The following is a 22,436-nucleotide window of genomic DNA, read 5'->3' as shown; positions in this document are numbered from 1 at the left end:
AATAGGGTATTGTGCAACACTTGTCCAGAAGCACACCCTAATGGCATGCCGTTTAAAGAAGGTCAACCCTTTGAGGTAGTCTCATATCTTTATGATCCCTCAACATAACCTCTTGTTTGCATTGTAAATTTGACAAGATTATAATCTTGATTGGGATTAGTCACAGAATTGTATAGTATAGTGTTTAATGAACAGAGGATATGTAGTATTTGCTTTATTAGAGATGTGAAAATAAATAATACCACATTTTATTTTTGTTGCAGGTTAAAATTTATTGTACTGGCCATCGCTACGATGTTTATGTGAATGGTGAACAAATACACAGTTACAAACATCGCTTCCTCAACTTTGGTGAAATTGATGTTCTTGACATTCGTGGAGATCTGCAGTTGACTTATGTGGAGGTTTCACCTTAATAGATCAAATCAAGACCAAGGCAATAAGAGCTGTATTTCTTGTTATTCAACTAAAGATTGTTTCATATACCATTTTGCCTCTTGGTTGGTAGAAGAACCTGTAAACTGCTTTAAAATAGACTAACAATAAACAAAAACAAATAAAAACCTTATTTAACATAACTTATATGTGCCTGTATCGAAATTATTTTGATAATGTGGTATCACAGTATTTTGTGATGTTTTTACATGGGGGTGAAATAACACAAGTTTAGGCCTACTCAACCAAGGCTTATCAAATCCACCCACATCAGTTTTTAAAGAGCATTCTTATCACTTATTTCACTGAGTTATTTTTCAACTTAAACCAACAAAACTTAAAATTCTAATGTAAAAATCTGATGCAAACTCATTGTGTTGACTAATATTTTTAAGTTGCATTAACTAAAAATTTAAGGCAACCAGGTAACTTATTTTTTAAAGTTGAACCAACGTTTTTTTTCTACTTAAAGTCAGCATGAAATTAAAAATGATCATTCTAATAGTTTACACAGTGGTGAAGTATTTATTATTCATTATTTATCCGTGCACATCATTATTTTTTTTATTCATTTGCACTTGTAATCTTTAATCAAAAACGTTAACCTCCTCCCCCTCTCAAAACGACCTCTCTTCACTTCTGGTCATGAGGACTGGCGCGAGGGCGGGGCTGCAATGACTGACAGATTGCAAACTGGCGTTCAAATCTTTCACTTTTTAACGATCCTATCAGTTGTCGGTGGATTCTCATTTCAGAAGTCGCTTTACTTGGGTATACGTCATGATACGGAAAAAAAGACAATCGCTACATCCGTTTCATGTCGACTTTAAAGGAGACCATAACATCAACTGTTTAAAGCCTCATGTCATGGTCCTGCCTTCTTGTTCAGGATTTTCTAGTCTTCGGGCAGGATCGTGACAGATCCCTTATGTTTAGTGTGAGAAAGTCATGGGGTGTTTACCTTTGACAGCCCATGTGCTTTCTCGTGTCTCGTCATTGGCCCCGCCCCTCTCGTTTCCCGTATCACTTCCCGGCCGTGTTTCATTACCCTCACCTGCCCTCTGTTATTATCCCTCATTTGTGTTCCCTTTAAATAGTCCTCATGTTTCATTGTCTTGTTGCTCGTGCATTGCGTTCTATGTACCTTTGTATCCAGTGTGCCACCGTTGTGTTTCCCAAGCCTGTCTAGTCAATGTACCTTGTTCCTACTGTGAGTAAATGTTTATCTAGTTCATGTCAGTTTAGATTAAGTGTTCTGTTCGTCTAGTTAGTAGTTTATTGTTCCTGTTAAGTCTGTTATTCTTATTCCCCTTGTCTTTGTTATTTTACCCCCACGTGGGTTTTTGTTTTGTGTTTACTGTTTAAATAAAGTCTCTGTTAACCCCTTCAACCCCGCCTGCCTGCAATTGGGTTCTTCCTGTAGATTCGTGACACCTCAACACTGACTGAATGCACAATTAGAAAAAATCTTGAAACACAGCACCCTATAGGAATGAGATTATTTTTTGCAAATTATTAAACAAAGTTGCATCTTTGTCTCATTTAAACCTCATGTTTTTGCTCATATTTGTTGACCATCTCATATTACACTGAGGCAGGAATGAGAGAGAAAGAATCCATCTGCAGCACAATAATTTATTAAAAGAACAAAACTAAAGTAATCTATACAATGACAAGACCAGGACCAATGAACACAATGGGTATCCAGGACCAAACAATGACTGACAAATAACAAGCAAAACACAAGGACTTATATAGACAGAGCTTATGAGGATAACAAGTACGTAGACAAGAAATATGGGCAGACAATCACATGGAACCAATGAACAAAGAGACAACAAAGAACTACAAAATAAAACAGGAGTAACAAAAGTCCAAAACAAACAGGGGAACACAGACACGGACTGTAAGATACATAATATATGCTTCTCAGCTCTTTCAGTTACTTAAAAGATTATTTTTTCCTTGTGAGGAAGTTCTGGGTTTTATGTTTTGTGCTGTAAGTTCCCTGGAATGATCTGATACTGATAGTATATCTTCATTTAATGGCATCAATCTAAAAGTTCACATCTGTGATAAAACAACACACAAGTAGCCGATAGCTAACTCATGCTTTGTAAGTTTGTAGATATCTACAACAGACTCTAAGGACACTATACAGATCAGTGAGATAGGGTTCCTTGGTATTTTCAGGTGCTGTATTCCTTATCTCCTCAAATTTGTCCCTTCCTGAATACGGGTTGGCCTTATTCAACCATCTCTGTATTTAAGATGCTCGCTTTCGTGCATTTTTACAGGTCACACTTGACACGCACTTATTCACCAGTTATATTTTATATTGTTCATCCTTGTCAAACTACTTATCCTGATCTTTCCGTGAGTAACATTTGTTTAAATTCTATTGCATTTTGTTGAATTATGCTGACAGATTTAAATGATTTCTTCTTATTGATCTGGGTGGGACAGTTATTTATCCATTAACTATTATTAACTATTATTTAGCTAAGATAGATTACATTGTCCATTATTTTGGTCAGTCTTTTTAATGCAGCTAAAGAGAAGACTGAAGAAACAAGAACTGGCAGAATGTAAAGCTCACAACAGATCGTAAGTTTTAAATTATTATTTATTTATTCCCTTTAAAAAAATCAAACGCTGTTTGTTATAAATGAATATTTACTTCATTGACAAGATGTTTATTTCTGCAGTGCTGTATTTTCTTAGATCTTAAATAATTCTTTTGATTTTTTCCCATACTGTATGTATAGAAGGTACCATACAAAAGCCTTATCAACGGTGGAGTGACACCTGGCAAAAGCTTTATTATCCGAGGAGTGGTCAACCCCAGCGCTTTTGGGTAAACCAACATCAGACACAAAGAATACATCTTGAAAGGTTTAAATATATTTATCTTGTATCATGTTTCTTCTTTTTTTATTTTATCATCTCCCTTAGGATTCAATTCAACTTGCGCCACTGTTTTGGGATCGCATTTCACTACAATCCTCGTTTTGATCAGAATATGGTAGTGTGCAACACTTGGGATGGGAAGTGGGGTCCAGAAGCACACCCTAATGGCATGCCGTTTAAAAAAGGTCAACCCTTTGAGGTAGTCTCATATCTTTATGATCCCTCAACATAACCTCTTGTTTGCATTGTAAATTTGACAAAAATTATAATCTTGATTGGGATTAGTCACAGAATTGTATAGCAATGGGGCAGTTTCCCATTCTGGGATTATTTTAAACCAGGACTAGGCCTTAGTTTAATTAGACAATTTAAGTAGTTTTAGCAAACATGCCTTACAAAAAAACATTACTGTGCATTTTAAAACAGCACAAAGGCACTGATGTATTTTACGTTTTATATGTCAGTGCAGGTTGTTTTCAGTTTGGACAGCTCTTACATTTATTTTAATCTAGGACTAGTCTAATTTCTGTCCGGGAAACCAGCCCATAGTGTTTAATGAACAGAGGATATGTAGTATTTGCTTTATTAGAGATGTGAAAATAAATAATACCACATCTTATTTTTGTTGCAGGTTAAAATTTATTGTGCTGGCCATCGCTACGATGTTTATGTGAATGGTGAACAAATACACAGTTACAAACATCGCTTCCTCAACTTTGGTGAAATTGATGTTCTTGACATTCGTGGAGATCTGCATTTGACTTATGTACAGATTTAAGTACACCTTAATAGATCAAATCAAGACCAAGGCAATAAGAGCTGTATTTCTTGTTATTCAACTAAAGATTGTTTCATATACCATTTTGCCTCTTGGTTGGTAGAAGAACCTGTAAACTGCTTTAAAATAGACTAACAATAAACAAAAACAAATAAAAACCTTATTTAACATAACTTATATGTGCCTGTATCGAAATTATTTTGATAATGTGGTATCACAGTATTTTGTGATGTTTTTACATGGGGGTGAAATAACACAAGTTTAGGCCTCAACCAAGGCTTATCAAATCCACCCACATCAGTTTTTGAAGAGCATTCTTATCACTTATTTCACTGAGTTATTTTTCAACTTAAACCAACAAAACTTAACATTCTAATGTAAAAATCTGATGCAAACTCATTGTGTTGACTAATATTTTTAAGTTGCAACTAAAAATTTAAGGCAACCAGGTAACTTATTTTTTAAAATTGAACCAACGTTTTTTTCTACTTAAAGTCGGCATGAAATTAAAAATGATCATTCTAATTGTTTTACACAGTGGTGAAGTATTTATTATTCATTATTTACCCGTGCACATCATTATTTTTTATTCATTTGCACTTGTAATCTTTAATCAAAAACGTTAACCTCCTCCCCCTCTCAAAACGACCTCTCTTCACTTCTGGCCACGAGGGCACGAGGGCGGGGCTGCAATGATTGACAGATTGCAAACTGAGGTTCGAATCTTTCACCTTATAAGGACCCTATCAGTTGTCGGTGGATGAAATCAAGTCCCGCTCTACATTTTTTTTTCTCATTTCAGAAGTCGTTTTACTTGGGTATACGTCATGATACAGAAAAAAAGACAATCGCTATTTCCGTTTCATGTCGACTTTAAAGGAGACCCATAACATCAACTGATTAAAGCCTCAACACCGACTGAATGCACAATTAGAAAAAAATCTTGAAACACAGCACCCTATAGGAATGAGATTATATTTGCAAATTATTAAACAAAATTGCATCTTTGTCTCTGTTTTTGTCTTATCTTTGTTTTTGCTCATATTTATCTCATATTACGCTGAGGCAGGAACGAGAGCGATAGAATCCATCTGCAGCACAATAATTTATTAAAAGAACAAAACTAAAATAGGCCTAATCTATACAATGACAAGACCAGGACCAATGAACACAATGGGTATCCAGGACCAAATAATGACTGACAAATAACAAGCAAAACACAAGGACTTATATAGACAGAACTTATGAGGATAACAAGTACGTAGACAAGAAATATGGGCAGACAATCACATGGAACCAATGAACAAAGAGACAACAAAGAACTACAAAATAAAACAGGAGTAACAAAAGTCCAAAACAAACAGGGGAACACAGACACGGACTGTAAGATACATAGTATATGCTTCTCAGCTCTTTCAGTTACTTAAAAGATTATTTTTTCCTTGTGAGGAAGTTCTGGGTTTTATGTTTTGTGCTGTAAGTTCCCTGGAATGATCTGATACTGATAGTATATCTTCATTTAATGGCATCAATCTAGAAGTTCACATCTGTGATAAAACAACACACAAGTAGCCGATAGCTAACTCATGCTTTGTAAGTTTGTAGATATCTACAACAGACTCTAAGGACACNTTACTTCATACTCATATTCTGAATAATATTTCCCACAGTATCCAGGACCAAATAATGACTGACAAATAACAAGCAAAACACAAGGACTTATATAGACAGAATTTATGAGGATAACAAGTACGTAGACAAGAAATGTGGGCAGACAATCACATGGAACCAATGAACAAAGAGACAACAAAGAACTACAAAATAAAACAGGAGTAACAAAAGTCCAAAACAAACAGGGGAACACAGACACGGACTGTAAGATACATAGTATATGCTTCTCAGCTCTTTCAGTTACTTAAAAGATTATTTTTTCCTTGTGAGGAAGTTCTGGGTTTTATGTTTTGTGCTGTAAGTTCCCTGGAATGATCTGATACTGATAGTATATCTTCATTTAATGGCATCAATCTAAAAGTTCACATCTGTGATAAAACAACACACAAGTAGCCGATAGCTAACTCATGCTTTGTAAGTTTGTAGATATCTACAACAGACTCTAAGGACACTATACAGATCAGTGAGATAGGGTTCCTTGGTATTTTCAGGTGCTGTATTCCTTATCTCCTCAAATTTGTCCCTTCCTGAATATGGGTTGGCCTTATTCAACCATCTCTGTATTTAAGCTGCTCGCTTTTGTGCATTTTTACAGGTCACATTTGACAGACGCACTTATATTGTAAGACTGCAGAAAAGTACAGTTTGGCAGAATGGCAAGTCAAAAGCTGGTAAGTGACTTTTTCATCAGCCTAAAACTTGCGTTTTAGGTTGTTGTTATGATTTCTTAAGAGAAGACACCTTTATCATAAATCTGTCATGTTATACTTTTCTTTAATGGTTTTTAAATCTGCAGGGTTGTACTTTTCAGGTTTATTGTTTCTCTGAGCTCTGAGTGCTTTGATCTATGTTCATATTTGGCTCAGTATCACAACCTACAAATGTTTTGTTTTCAATTATGAACCTCAAATCAGGCGGTCCCGTACATATCCGTGATCAATGGTCCTCTGAAGCCTGGCAAAAGCTTCATTATTCGAGGAGTGGTCAACCCCACCAACCCTTACAGGTTAACAAACATCAGACACAAAGGAAAATATATCTTCTGTTTCAAAATATTTGTTTATTTGTTGTATTTTCTCTCCTCTCATCTTTATCAGGATGGAATTCAACTTTCGCCACAGATATGGGATCGCCTTTCACTTCAATCCTCGTTTTGATAAGAATAGGGTAGTGTGCAACACTTGGTATGGGACATGGGGTAAAGAAGAATATCCTGCAGGCATGCCGTTTAAAGCAGGTCAACCCTTTGAGGTACGCAGACACTGTTCTTGTTACAACTGTACTTCACATTCCATCTAGGATTGTTTTATGTTTGACTGTAGTTTTAAAGTGATCATGTCATGATCCTGTCCTTCTTGTCTTGAAATTCCTAGTTTTGTGGACCGGGTCATGACAGTACCACGTCTTGTGTGTGTTATGTCTTGTGTGGAGACACGTGGCTGTTTGTTATGACATTGTGCCAAGTGTCTTATTGTCTCGTGCTTCGGCCCCGCCCCCTTGTTTCCCCGTCATTGTCCCATTAGTGTTTCATTCCCCTCACCTGTCCCGTGTAATCTTCCCGTTAGTGTTTCATTCCCCTCACCTGCCCCTTGTTAACTTCCCTCGTTAGTGTTCCCTATTTATCTAGCCCCAGTTCCCTCTGTTCAGTACCGGTTTGCTTTGTGCCTACCCCTGTCCAGCGTGTGTCAAGCCCGTGAGTTCCCTTGTCCAAGTTCGAGTGTGCGGTTGCCTGCCTTTTTGTCTGTTTTGTTATCGTTTGGACTTCCTCTGTTTTTGTCCCTCCCCTGCGGGAGGTGTTTTGTTTTAAGTCTTGTTTTTGTGAGCATTTTTCCCCATCGTGGGTTTTTGTTTCAGTTTTGTTATAATAAAGCTTTCTGTTCACTCCACTCTGTCTGCGCCTGGGTTCTGCCTGTAATTCATGACAGCTCACTATCGAGTCCCCAGATTTGTTTGTTTAGATTGTATTTGTATATGTACAGGAATAAACTATATATTTTCATCTCTTACGTTTGTTTCAGGTCTACATTTATTGTACTGACAGTGTCTACAACGTGTCTGTGAATGGTCAACAAATGTGCAATTACAACCATCGCTTCATGGAGTTGAAAAATATTGATGTTCTTGATGTTTGTGGAGATCTGCAGGTGATTTCTGTGGAGGTTTAGCAGCGATTTCATCCACCTTCAAGCCAATAAGAGCAGTTCATTTATTGCCTTTGCTTGGTAATCTCGGGATCTGAGTTTTTAAAACCTTCACTTATAGTCAATCCATTTAATCATCGTGCTGATCATTTCATGATTAGCATTTATTTTATCAATGATTCTTTTCATTTTGGTTTAATCTGATGTTAAGTGCTGTATTGTCTTATAACACCAGGTCTGTTTCTAATCAGACTGGGCATTGAAGTGCAACTAAGATTATTCAATAAACTGCGTTTTATTCTATCATCACTTCGTGTCCTGCTTGATTTTCTTCCCCTGTATCAGCCTCATGGTTGAGTAGAAGTGTAAACACACACAATAGGTTTTCTACATCTAGAGCTAAATAACAAAACAAATATACACAAATTGATCGTGTTTTGCTTAATACAGCGGTTTTAAACATCAAGTGACGAGTCTCTCCTGTCGAAAGCCTCAGGGTGGCAGTAGTGATCCATTCAATATCAAATTGCTGCTGGCTTCCTGTACCTATAAAAACAGACCATTAAATGTTCACGTTTAAATAAGATTTCTACTCATTTTAATGCCTCAAATCAACATTAGCACAGAATATAAATTATTTTGATACAGCTTTTTTGGTCAAATTAAAAATTGAATAATACAAAATAAGAGTTAATATGTAAATACGTTAGTGTTTAATATTATGCTTTTACATGTTACTGTACCTTTTATGTAATGCGCAAAACGTTTGTTCATAAGCCCACATCCAAAACGAGTAATAAAATTAACAATTAATTGTTCTGGCATTTAATATGGATATACATTTAAACAGTATGCGTGTTGCTCTGAGACAGGGATGCCAACTTGTCACGTTTCAGCGAAATTCGCCGTTTTGGATCCAAAATGAGTTTTTGAAAATGGGGGGTGAGGGGGGTTTGTAAGTCTTAGACGGCGTCGCGGTGAATGAAATTATGAGAATCATGTCCAGGGGTCTCATATATAAAACTGTGCGTAGGATCCTTACTAAAAGTGTACGTGCGCCCGAAAACCAAAAATATTAATATTAAATATAGTACGCCAAAAATATTCAGATTTATAAAACCGTGCGTAAGCACACCTGTAAGCAATATTCGCTTTATAAATCACAGATCACCTGCAAGTGTGCGTACGTGAATCAGCCTGATATGCCGCCCTGTACACGCCCATTTTTACCCATAAATAGTCAATGCAAAGCACCTCATGAATGCTGATTCGTATATTAATAAACCTGGCATCCAATCCGCTTGTTGAGCCTGACGTCACGCGGCATAATGGACGTATATCGTTTCCGGGTCCAACCGCTATCAGATGCCATAGAAAAATAACTAAAAATGATGTAAAACTGCCGAAAACACCCGATCCCATCCTTTATCTCCGTAACGAAATCACAAATGGCCACACATGAGATTCACTGAGATTTCCAAATTAATAATTGTTATAATTATAAATAATTATTATTATATTAAAGCCAAAGAAGGTCTCCGCAGCATTTAAATGTTTACAGCATTTAGACTGATCATTAACACCTCATTAAAATCACATCATTAATTAGTGGTGTCCTTCACCTGAGATAACATTTGAAGACATAATTGTAAAAGACGAATGTTTCTTCATTTTTTCTTCACTTTGTTATGAACATCGTTAGGACTGATAACATAAAGAGAAACGATTGTGCAAGAGCTTAATGGCTGAATTTTCAGACTTTGACATTCGATGATTATGCTCAGTATTTAAGGAAAATATACTTTGTATTTATTTACACTGTGTTCTGCAGTTATCATATTTGATGCTGTCCCTGTTCAGTCGGATCATCTCCTCATCACGCGCTCATAGTGTGATGGTGAGACAGCGCTGATTAAATATTTAGATATAATTTTTATTTAAGATTTGAATTTTGGATTTTACAAGAAGGTGCCTGAAACAATTATCGTTCAAAACAAGCGCAAATAACTCTGCAGATTTAATCTTCGTGATAATGTGGATCTTTAACGGATATGAGGTCAAATTAAATGTGTGTGAGGAATTAATGCTTATAATTGTTTTTATCTATTATAGTATCTGTAATCTAAGTTCACTAACTCACCATTTGTGTCGCCCCTTGTCTCCAGAATGTGCGTACGCATGGGTCAGAGTTTGCTTGCAGGTGCGCAAATTTTTCCGTCAAGTTTGTTTTATAAATCCATCTTTTGCGTGGGAAGTGACGTACGCCTCTTTCAGGGCATGTTTTGTGCGTACGCAACGGTTATAAATGAGGCCCCAGGTGTTGTGGTAACGATGTCAATTCTGTGGCCGTTGGACTAAGACCTGTCAGGGAGCGGGGGTGAGACACGGAGAGAGGACCCAGGCGCAGATAGCGGGTAAGGGGTTAACAAGACATTTTAATAACAAAAATACAAAACAAAGACCCACGTGGGGGTAACATAACAAAACAGGGGAATCTACAACAGGAACAAAGACTAACTACACTAAACTAGACAGGACTAAAAAATAACATTTACCATATATTACAAAAAGACGAGACGACACGACACGACACGACACGACACGACACGACACGACACGACACGACACGACACGACACGACACGGACTCACCCATATGAAACAAGTGACAGTACACAATGAACCAGCACGGGACAGAAAACCCAAGGGCATTATAAAGGGGATAAATCAAGAGGTAACAGGTGCGGGGCATGAACTAATAACGAGCACTAACGAGGGAACAAGAGGGCAGGAACAATGAGGAGACCTGGAGAGAGTATGGCAAGCCAAAAGGGCCAAAACGCCTCTCTCCACATGAAACAAGAGGTTCTGCCATGGCTCTCCCACGAGATCAAGAAAAGCAAGACAAGATGGGGCAGAACCATGACAAGACCAATATTCCGAAGTTTGTTCAGCAATAACTTATGATTCACCGAATCAAATGTCTTAGATAAATCCACGAACAAGGCAGCACAATGCTGACTTTTATCTATTCCAAAGTACTGACAACATCATTGGTCACAATCATAGCAGTAGTAATAGTATATGACCACTTCTAAAACCTGACTGGTAATTACTCAAAATATTATTTTCATCTAAGAACTGTTTTAATTGCAAATTCACTTGAGATTCAAAAACCTTAGCTAAAACTGATAATTTGGAAATAGGGTGATAAGATAACTCTGAAGGATTTCCACTTTTCAATAAAGGAAGCATGCAGCTTTCCAGATTTTAAGTATATTCTTTGACACAAGACTCACTGGCTGCATCCGAAATGGCATACTTCCTTACTATATATAGTAGGCAAAAAGCAGTAGGCTAACGAATAGTATGTCCGAATCGTCAGTATTCATAAAAGAGTAGGCGAGAAATACCCGGATTGACTATTTCTCGCGAGATTTGGACGTGCGTAAACTATGTTGCGCCCGAATACGCCTACTTACTTACTATGTAGTAGGAGAAAACAGTACTTGAACTGGGCTGCATTTCCCAAAAGCATCGTAAGCCTAAGTTGATCGTAAAAACGATCGTAGGAGTGATCTTAATATTACGATCTGTTTCCCAAAAGCATCGTAACTTAAGTAGAACTTGAAAATCATTGTAGATCTACGAGTGCTCTGGAGTAATAGTAAAGCCCTAAGTGCATCGTAAGAAGACAGATTTATGAAGTCACCTGCAGGACAACCGGAGAATTGCGCTTAAACTTAAACATGCCTATAAGTGACTTATCATGTTTTTATTATTTTTTTTGTTTGTTTGTTTAAATCTTTTAAATTATAACACTACATTAATACAAAATACAGTACAATAAAAATGAAATGACTGAACATACATTAATAAAGTAAAGAATAAAAATATGTATAGTATGGACAAGTTGTTGGTAACAAGGGATGCATGTTTGTTGCTGTATTAAAGTTACTACATATTTTATGCAAAGTAAAAATGTCGTGTTTAAAAGAGAAATGGTCAAAATGCTTACTTGGTGATTGTCAGTGTCTTTGTCTTTCTCCTGCTGCTCTAGCCTAGTGCAGCCGTGATTTCTTCTTTGAGACTATTGTGAACTATCTGAATTATTGAATATGATGAATATGAATTATTTAGAGGAACCATGTGATTAAAGGTTTTCAGACTGTTACAAACCTTATATCACACTGCCTATATGTTCCAACAACTGCAGAAGGCAATACTTAATGAAACTGAATGCCTAATTTGCTGAGAAAATGGATTGATTAGCTCTTTCCTTTATTGCTCTCTAATTGAAAGGTTCATATTCATAATGAACACACTTTGTGCTTATTATTAATAAAGTGCTGGTAATGTATGTGTACAATAAACATTTTGTTTGGAGCTAGAAAGCTAGATAATACATAGGCCCTAATAAAAACTTAACTTGAAATTGCCCCCTCCACACCACCCAAAAGTGGTAAAATAAAATGTGGTTCAACAAACACATACAGCATTTTTTTACTTTTGATTTTAACTTTTTTATTTTCCCTAGAACCTGCTAAATACATTGCACAATTACAGTAGATAAGTCCTATATAGGCTACACATAGAAAAAGTATTACACGTTGCACAAAAAATATGTTAAGCAACATTAAACAATGTTCACCTACCACATGCACATCAGGTGAAAATAATTAGCCTAAACATTTCGAAAACAAGCACGTGCTACAAAAATGAGCCATTGGTGACATTTCAGCACCTGACAAACGGATAGCGACTCGTAAGTAGCACTTAAGCACTGCTACTTGCGATCGCGTTAATTGCATTGTTGGGAAACGCACGTGAAACGATGAAGAACATTCGCAAAATCGCTCGTAGAAAACGCTCTTAAGTGCTAAGATCCATCGTTATCGGGAAACGCAGCCCAGTATGTCAGAATCGTCAGTATTCATAAAAGAGTAGGCGAGAAATTCCCGGATGGCTTACTGGTTACGCACAGATTCTGAAGCACTCACGATGGATACTTGAGATGCTTCTATATCCCATGAGCCCGCGGGACAGAATACCACGCGCAGCCCGCGAAACAGTCTCAGCCGACTTTCATGTACAATTAAACATGTTGTTAAATATTGTAAAGCTAATGTAACATTAACATTGACCTTGCTTTGTTCTTAAATTGTCCGTGCTTTAGTTTTAATTCATAGAATTTAAATACGAAGCATTAATATTGATCTTATTTTCAGCAGTTTATTTATGTTTGTGTTTTATATGTATATTTGCCCTTTACAATATTATATGTTGCTTAAATGGTATGGTAAATGGTAATAACAAAATGCATGATAATTATTCACAAGATCATTTGAATCAGGTGGTTTTAAAGGATACATTTGCACAACAGTCAATAAGCATTTTTCTGTTACAAAAAGAACATTCCATTGGCATAATCCTTCTTCAATGGGAAGTGATTGGGCCTGTTATGTTAGTGTGGTGGCATGCATACGTGTCTTCTGCATTCGAGTTACGTGCATTCGCATTTATAATACTCTGTCTGAGCGGCCCAAGCGTCCGTTCCGGCCCCATACTGTCATGGTTCTGCCTCACCTAGTCTTGGATTTCCTGGTCCTGAGGCAGAGCCATGACAAAGTCTTTGGTTATGTGTGGAGAGAAACATATTATTGTCCTTTTGACAATAATATGCATTCTCTCCAGTGTCTCGTCATTAGCCCCGCCCCTCTCGTTTCATGTATTGCTTCCCGTCCGTGTTTCATTACCCTCACCTGCCCTGTGTCATTATCCCTCGTTTGTATTCCCCCATATAATGCCTCATGTTTCATTGTCTTGTGCTCAAGGATTGTTTTCTTTACAAGGTGTATCCAGTTCGTCTTGTCTCTCGTCCAAAGAATCCTTTGTCACCTGTTCCTGTCGTGTTTCATCGTCCCAGTAAGTGTTTAGTTTAGTTTAGTTTAGTTCGTCTAGTGTTTTATTCAGTATAGTTGTCACAAACTACAGTGGAAGAACCCAAGCGCAGGCAGCAGTAGCGAACACACAATACTTTATTATAAAATAAAAACCCACGATGGGGAAAAAGCCAAAAGAACTGAGGTGAACTTTAAAACAAAACCTCCCACGCTGGGGATAAAACAAAGAAACAGGATTAAACAAAACAATTCATCAAACAACTAAGACTAAATGACACGCACGACATAAGACAAGGGAATCCAATAGACAAGGTAACATCACGAACAGCCAGAAGTACACAGAACGTACAAACAATCCACCAACACAAGACAAAGAAACAAGAGGGTATATAAAGGAAAGACAAACGAGGGATAACGAGCAGGGGCAGGTGTAGAACATAAGACACAAGAGGGAGACAATACAGGAAACGAGAGGGGCGGGGCCAATGACAAGACCTGAGAAAACACATGAGATGTCAAAAAACAAACATCCCATGGTCTTCTCACATAAAACCTAAGGCTTTGCCATGGCTCTGCTACAGGACCAAGAAAAACATGACTAAGGAAGCAGAGCCATGACAATAGTGTTTAGTTAGTCCTCGTCCTGTGTTGGTTTATCGGTTTTTTCTTGTTCTTGTATTTTGCCCCACCATGGGTTTTTGTTTTGTGTTTATATTTGTTAATAGAAGTCTTCTGTTACCCCCCCCCCCCCGATTCACGTCTGCCTGCATTTGGGTTCTTCCGCCACGACAATCGTGTCACGTACGTTAGCGGCCGACCGGGAAAACGCCCGGAACGCCAGATGGCCAGCCCACCCCTTATACTTAAGGAAAATTGAAAGCTTTGTTTCATGTGTTGTTTACTTACAAAACCCATAGTTGGTAAGGTTAATGCAACCTGTCTCTCATAACTTAAGTTGTTGCGCTTGTCATTACATCACATCTCTGGCCCACAGTCCTGGGCCGCGTTTCCCGAAACCTTCTTAACGCTACGTCGTTCTTAAGTTATACCTTAAGCTGTACGTTATCGTTAATATGTGTTTCCCGAAACGTTCTTAGTTAAATTTTCCTTCTGTAAGTCATACGTTTGGAAGGTTGGTCTGGAGCGCTCTTAGCTATACCTTATCAGTTAAGAGTTCACCCGCTAGTGCACTGTGAAAAACAATGTTTACATCGCAGTCTATACAAATAAAATACTAAAGTTAACAATACCAGTATTTGACGTGTTTTCATGCAAGGAATACAATTGTCTGTCTTTACATTGATGGTTGTTAACTTTTTAATGATATTATCTAAGGTGCATCAGCTGGCAACCCAAAGAATTTGGAGTATATTCAAGGAGAAAGATTGTGCTATAAAGTTTAGTCAAACTGTGATACAGCAAATGTTTTGGCTAAATCAAAGACGCGCCATCCGCGGAGCATTTTAGTGCATTTAATCCATTAAAACCTGGCTACAATTTATGCTGCAATTAAAATTATAGAAAGCTGTTGATTATATGTTCCGCGTTCTGCTCTTTTATTGAGTAAATAATGACACTTTAGCAACATATATTATGAAAATATAAAGGTGTTCCCAAGCACGGGTATCTCATGGAACACTTTTTAAATAGAAAATAGGGAAACAGCACACATTCACTCCCTTTACTTTTTAATTTTCTTGTCATGAATGAATAAGTTTAATTTCAATATCAAAATATCTTATTGTATGGCATACTTGTTTATATTATTCCCCTTGATATTGTAAGTGTGATTAATAATGTTGATTATATATATATATATATATTTTTTTTTAATAAATCGCTGTAACACTGTTCAATAGAAGGGAAGGAAGGAGGCGGGAACCGGCGATCATTCACAAAACTTTAATTAAAATAAACAAACAATAATCCAAGAATAAAAGACCGGTAGCCACCTCACGGTCGACTGCCGGCCACACAAACATAAACAAACTTAACAGTTTCCGGGCCCGGGTCCTCTCTCTCTATGGTCCGGTCGCTCGTCCTCTTATGCTCCCGAGCTCCCCCGTGAGGCATGCGGGGACCGGCGGTCGCACAGCTGACACTCGTTGCCACTTACGCCGCCGGCCCCGCCTTACCACGGCTCTCGCCCCGCCTTCCTCGCTACAATCGCGCTGTAAATGCGCCGCTTGCGCATCCAGTGTCCAAGCACAATAAACGTGTGAACTATACAATTAATTGTTAGTTGTTGGAATAAACTTTTTATTGCACCGCAACAGCAAGTGGCTTTGCTTGACCCTCCGACCCAAAGTTTGAGAACCTTTGCTATAAATGACCATACATGCCAGTTAGTGTTGCGGGTTGATACATTTGGGCATGAGATTGCGGGTTCGCACACTCATTTCACAATTAAACAATATCCATGGTCGGATTTAGTTTGCAATTTGGTTTATTTTTATCCGATGAGTCCTAATAGATGCAGCTTCAACTATATTTCTAAAGTGCTTATTTTATAAGGAACGGCGCTACCTCACATAACGCAGTGAAGCAGTCCCTGTATAGAGTGAATAATTGATTGTCGAACGATCGATATGCATTAATTCAGCACCACCACCATGGACAGCACCTGGTTACGTGGGACGTAGGAAAGTAACCTCATAAGGTATACAGTAGTTCGGGAAACAGGCCTATATAGGTATAACTGTAGTTAAGGTGTACCTTAAGAGTCTTTGTAGCGCGCTAAGAGACAACGTTATCGGGAAACGCAGCCCAGTAGGTGGCCGTGGATATGCACCTCAAACGTATGTTGCCACCCGCCGTTAAAAAGGAAAAGAAGAAGAATTACGCCACATGACCCATTTAGGCAAAAGCACAACCATTTAGCCCTCGTTAAGTACGTACTTACTTTTTATCAAAATACTTTGGATTACAAAATACTAAATATTAAAGCAAAAAGAAATATAGCAACAATTTAGCTGAAACCTTCAGTAATAGTTTAATGCAAGGTGCATGCATGGCTGCAAATGTGATGTAATTTTGGACCGTACACCTGAATGTTCAAAGTAATTAAATAGTTAAAGTAGTGTAAACTTAATTTTATATAAAAAATATATTTTGAATTCCTGTAACTAATTCTTACTTTTGCATTATTATAGGTCTAGTCAAAGACATTTAAGATTGTAGAAAAGAACTGGCAGAATGCAATGCCCGCAACCGATTGTAAGTAAACAGCTTTTTTACTTTGTGATCATAATAGAATAGAACACATCTTATTATCATCAGGTTATTTTTATTATTTTTATTTTTTATGACTTTTCCTGTATTCCTTCTATGACTTTTAACTGTTCAAACGCATTAAACGTTATTGACTGAGCAGATAATAACGTTTTATCTTGCAGTGCTGAACTATTAATGTACATATTTCTTTAAAAGCTGGATTAATATTTAGTATGTAATCTTTTTTAGTTTTTAATATTAAGCTTTCAGGTGAATTTCAAGGTTAGAGTGTCACTTTAAGTAAACCCTTATTCTATTTAAGTGCGTTAAACACATTTTTTTAAGTATCACAACTTGAAAATGTGGTATTGTTTAAATCATCATTAAAGTCTTGCTTGTTTGTAACTTTCCTGTAGCTCAGTGGAAAGAGCATTGCGTTAACAACGCAAGGTTGTGGGTTCGACCCAGGGGATTACACATACCTATGTATAAATGTATAGGATAATGCAATGTAAGTCGCTTTGGATAAAAGCATCTGCCAAATGCATAAATGTAAAATGTAAATGGTTGACCGATAATCAGCGCTTCCATACAAGACTGTTATTAAAGGTGTGACACCTGGCAAAACCTTCACTTTTCGAGGAGTGGTCAACCACGCTTAAAGGTTAACCAAGATCGGACACAGAGAACATTATCTTCTGTTTCAAAATATTTTCTGTTGTTGATTTGTTTATCATGGTGTCTTTCCTTATTAACATATTAACCTGCGCCATACATTTGGGATTGCATTTCACTACAATCCTCGTTTTGATGAGAATAAGGTAATGTGCAACACTTGGGATGGCCAATGGGGTGCAGAAGAACGTCCTGCAGGCATGCTGTTTAAAGGTCAACCATTCGAATTAAGCAGACCTTTCTGATTCCTGAGCATATTTATTTTATTTTTTGTGTCATTTATAACTTTATATAACTTTTAAAAGTTTCATAACTTTTATAATGCTGTAACGTTCATGTCATATGCACATTGTTTAATGTTTGAATGTCACAACCTTTATAGGAGCAATCGGTGTCAAGCTTAGAATTGTTCTAGCACAGGCAAGAACTTTTGAACAATAATGCTTGTTTATCCTCTTGTTACAAACAAACAAAGAAAGCAGATAGTACCACATATTTTATTTTTGTTTGTTTGTTTCAGATAACCATTTATTGGCCATCGCTACAATGTGTCTGGAAATGGTCAACAAGTGCACAGTTTTAACGATCGGATCTGGCAGTTCTCTGAAATTGATGTTTTTGAAATCTTTGGAGATTTACAGTTGACTTTCATCATGGTTTAAGGTCTATAATCCAATCTTTATTTCTTTTGGTTGATTAATTAGGCCTAACTAAAGGCAATTCAATAAACTGTTAATTTCTAATCATTATGTGTCCTCCTTTATGATTGACAGAACAATCCGCATGCAAAGAGTGTTGACTTATTAGAAAAAAAAGATTGCTGAATCTCATATGCAAATAATTTGGTGTCAATGGAATCGTGTGTAATCATGATATATTGTGATGTTACAAGCTCTTGAAATTAAAGTAACTAATTAAATGGTCAGTTCCCCAAAAATGAAAAGTCAGTCACCATTTACTCATCCATCTTATCATATTAAAATTACACAAAATAAACAGAAGTCATATAGTTTAGGACAAAACTTTTTATTTCTGTGTGAACTACAGTACATGCATTTAAGAAGCCTTAAGAAACCGCTCTAACTGGTCTGGCCTTCTTTACTATTTGTAAATATCATAAGGGCCTTCTCCTGTTGAAATCTGTATTTGCTATATTATCATACACCCATTAGTACTTATTTGTTTGTAAACTATATATAAGAATATAAGTTCAATGAGATGAAGTTTACATTTACATTTAGAGGACAGACGAGCCATCTCAGGACCCTAAGCTACTGGTGATTCTTCTGGCATCTCTCATCCTTCCCAGCACCACATCCACACTGATTTAACTAATTTTATCAGAGGGACTAACTCAAAGCTTGAGCAGAGTATCAGGACCAAGCTCCTCCTACAATGGCAGCAAGCCAAATTGTTTTACAATTTTATCTGTCCAGACTGAAGAGACAGGTGAACTTGAGGAAGGCTCGTGGAATGGTGGACGCTTTTAACTCTGGTCTTCTGATCTGTTGCTAAACATACAAAAAGATAAGTCTGATTTTTTTCCAGGGTCACAAACGTTTATATACACTGTATTATAATAAAAGACCATAGAATATAAGCACTTTTTATTTTGGTTATTTTTGTTAGTGGTCCCAGTTAGATCAGGGATTCTATTGTATTCAACAATATCCAAAGGCCCCCTCCCACTCACAATCACAAAAACTCAATACAATATTTTCGAGCTTGACATTAACTGGAAAAACATTTATTCATTATAAAAATTGCCAAATAATAAGAAATATCTTGGTTTTTAGTTTTTAAAGTCTAACTTTAAAATGCATGCATTAATGTACTGTATCTTTCTCACATTTGTAATACTTAAGTCAGTTAATAAGAGTACTTTGTGTACTTTTATATGATTTATTTGAATGAATTTAGAGTCATTTGTGCCTATCCTTGAATCACTTAACTAATCAAGGTTGCTATAGGATATAGGAAGTAATTAGTAATAAGTAATTAAATACTTTTTGGAGAGAGTAACTTGTACAGTAATCTAATTGCACTATTGAATATGTAATTAGTAACTATTAATTAATTACTTTTTCAGAGTAACTTACCCAACAATTAATAATAATAAATAAATGCGATGTTCTTTCTTTTTTAAATAAGATATAACTTTGCTTATGACTTTTACATTTCAACAGTAGACAACAGTAATGCATTTGAAAACATTAGAACGTATAATATCTATTAGCAGGGAACTGTACTCATGTAAACGCTTCGGTTCTTTAGTAGGGAACTGTACTCATGTAAACGCTTCGGTTCTTTAGTAGCGCTACTCCGCATGCTCCACAGCCAGACTGGAGCGAGCGAGAGGAGGATTCAAACTTCCGGTGTGTGTGTGTCATGGCGGCTTGGTGGAGTGAGCTTGAAGTGAAAAACTAAACCAGACCCCCCTCCTCCCTCCACCTCCTTCACCTCCTCCGCTGTTCTCCTCCTGCATTTTTTTCGGAGCTGTTTTGGACGTATTCGGTGCGTAGGGGGCGAATCGGGAGCAGATATCGGGATCGCAAAAGTGATTGATAGGAGACATTGCGGCGCGCGCATCCGCCTGAGCATGGCGGCGCACAAGCCCGTGGAGTGGGTCCAGGCCATCATTAACAGATTCGACGAACAGGTAAAGAAAACACCCAGCTCGGGTGGTCGCTGGTGGGCTTTGACGTTTCGAGGCGAAAAAGTGAGCATGCAAATGGCGAAATGGTGGGTGCATGTGCGTGCACGCGCGTTGTTTATGTTGAAAATGGAAGGGTTGGCGGATTTGGGCTTTCGATGGTCAAATGCAATACGAGGATGATCTTGGTTAGGCCTGGCGTGGTACTTTTGGCCAACGGAAGAGTATAATGTTGGTCTGTGGCTTCGCGATTGAATCGATGAACGTTCAGATGAGTCGGTCGCGCGCCGTGGCTAAATATAAACAAAGGGAATCAGACTCCCTCTGTGTTGTTGACATACAGAGAGGGATGAGATCGCATAGCTGAAGCAACCTTACTGGCGTCTACAGTCCGTGCATGCCTGCAAACATGTTTAAATCGAACATAGTTTGCATTGCAAGATTTACATTGGTCAATGAGTTAAAAGTGGTTGGAAACTTGTAAAGCGCTGTTGCTCAAAACGTCTTATCGTATGTGCAGAAACCGCACTGGTTTCTTGATACTGAAATCTAGTTACATGCACAGAATTATGTATTTTGTATAGAAATTAATGGTTTTTATGCATTCTATAGTTTAGAATCGAGTTTAGGCTTATTTTATGTTTTTATAGGAATAGCTTGTTTTCCCCATCAGTTTCTGTCATAGCAGTTGTGTTTGATCCTGTGCTGTCATCCAGTTGAAATCTTTGGTTTTGACGGTGGTTTGTATCTGTGCTGTGGCTAGATTTTCTAACAGTTTGATTCAAGTTTAAAAGGGGTTTAAGCTCCTTTGCTGTTAAGCCGATTTTAAGCTCTTTAAAACAGAGAACTTAAGGCACTTATTTGGCTTAATGCGTCAAGCTTTTGCCACCTTTTTAAAAAAGAAATAGATTTCTGAATGACAGCAGCCAACAGTAACAATGCAGTTTTAAGAATATAATAGAAACTGCGAGATTACAATGAAATTGCTTCTTTAGCCATAATAACGTCAGTGATGTGTCACTTTTGTATTTTCTCAAATTGTAAAAGGCAAACTCTGTGTGCTGGTTATTGCCCTGTCAGCAGCTGTATGAATGCACAGAGTACCTTGCAACAATGACCTCACAGATGCCATTGCATGGTCATGGAAAACGAATCTGTCATCTCTCTGACTCAGGAATGAGAGGTTGATGATGCTTTGTATTCTACATAGATTCCAGCTTGGGACATTTACATACAAATATTTGGCCAAGGCTTAGATACAGGAAAGAAAGAGTATGACATGTACTTAAGATGACAGTTGTTTGTGTAAACCTTTTGTCTGGGAAAAAACGTATTAAAGTATTTGATGTATTTCATAAATGTTGCATTTTATTTGTGCATGGGGCAGTCTGTGTTAGTTGGGAAGTCTGATTTATTTTAGGCAAACCTATTCTTTCGGGCAGTTCGATTCAGTGAACCGAATGATGAATCAGTCCCTTACACAGTGATACAGACTACACATTTTTTGTCATTTTATACTGATATAATGTACAATAAAGTTATTTGTGTGAACAAATTAAAGTTTTGTTTCTAGAATCTATCATCACTAGTTGTGTACAGTAAAATGTTTTTAACAATGCCAGCATCATGTTTGATTCCCAAGAAATGCACAAATGAAACTACGGTAATTTCTTTGGATTAAAATCAGGGCTCTAGACTCATTTTTCCGGTCGCACCAACTTGCAATTTGGTCGCACCCTTTTTTATGGTAATCATAATGACCTTGCATAATGATCTCAGTTGATGAATCGTGCTGTTAATTTGTCACTCTGTCTTTTAAAATAGTTGGATATAGACCGCTTCATATTTGCACTTTTACACTTGCGAGCCCAATAAATGCAAAGAAACTTTGTATTTGTTATTTTATACAGTTATAATTATTTAGTTTTATATTCAAGTGATGTATTTGCTATGAAATGATCTGACACAAATATAACCTGTCACTCTTCACAATCCTCCTTTATTGCCCTCTTTGCAAAAAACTGTATTTTTGCCACTGCAGGGCTCTAGAGTGCGACC

At 37.2% G+C, this 22,436-nt stretch overlaps 2 protein-coding genes across 4 annotated transcripts in view; both read left to right on the top strand.

Annotated features, from left to right (window-relative positions):
* Window positions 1-5,990: 5,990 nt before the first annotated feature.
* On the top strand, window positions 5,991-8,241 carry LOC130565128 (galectin-5-like). The gene is made up of 6 exons (XM_057351703.1): window positions 5,991-6,091; window positions 6,214-6,285; window positions 6,390-6,465; window positions 6,709-6,800; window positions 6,892-7,045; window positions 7,813-8,241. Exons 3-6 carry the CDS (start codon window positions 6,448-6,450, stop codon window positions 7,957-7,959), a joined length of 411 nt encoding a protein of 136 aa, XP_057207686.1. The 5' UTR covers window positions 5,991-6,091; window positions 6,214-6,285; window positions 6,390-6,447; the 3' UTR covers window positions 7,960-8,241.
* An 11,855-nt stretch (window positions 8,242-20,096) lies between these two features.
* nf1a (neurofibromin 1a) overlaps window positions 20,097-22,436 on the top strand; it is a 60,786-nt gene continuing 58,446 nt past the window's right edge. For all 3 annotated transcript variants that reach the window (XM_057350303.1, XM_057350302.1, XM_057350301.1), the window contains exon 1: window positions 20,097-20,384. In XM_057350303.1, the coding sequence (XP_057206286.1) occupies window positions 20,325-20,384 (60 nt within the window). In that variant the 5' untranslated portion in view covers window positions 20,097-20,324. The remainder of the gene's footprint in view (window positions 20,385-22,436) is intronic.

Source organism: Triplophysa rosa, linkage group LG14 (genome assembly GCF_024868665.1).
Source record: "Triplophysa rosa linkage group LG14, Trosa_1v2, whole genome shotgun sequence".
Lineage (NCBI taxonomy): Eukaryota > Metazoa > Chordata > Actinopteri > Cypriniformes > Nemacheilidae > Triplophysa > Triplophysa rosa.
Note: the sequence above shows the minus strand (reverse complement) of the source record. Positions and strands in the feature narration are given on the sequence as shown.

Bases quoted from the DNA above. Each gene is read 5' to 3' on its own strand.
- LOC130565128 (XM_057351703.1), top strand. The intron at 6,801-6,891 runs GTTAACAAACAT...CATCTTTATCAG, and splicing joins AACCCCACCAACCCTTACAG to GATGGAATTCAACTTTCGCC. The intron at 7,046-7,812 runs GTACGCAGACAC...CGTTTGTTTCAG, and splicing joins AAGCAGGTCAACCCTTTGAG to GTCTACATTTATTGTACTGA.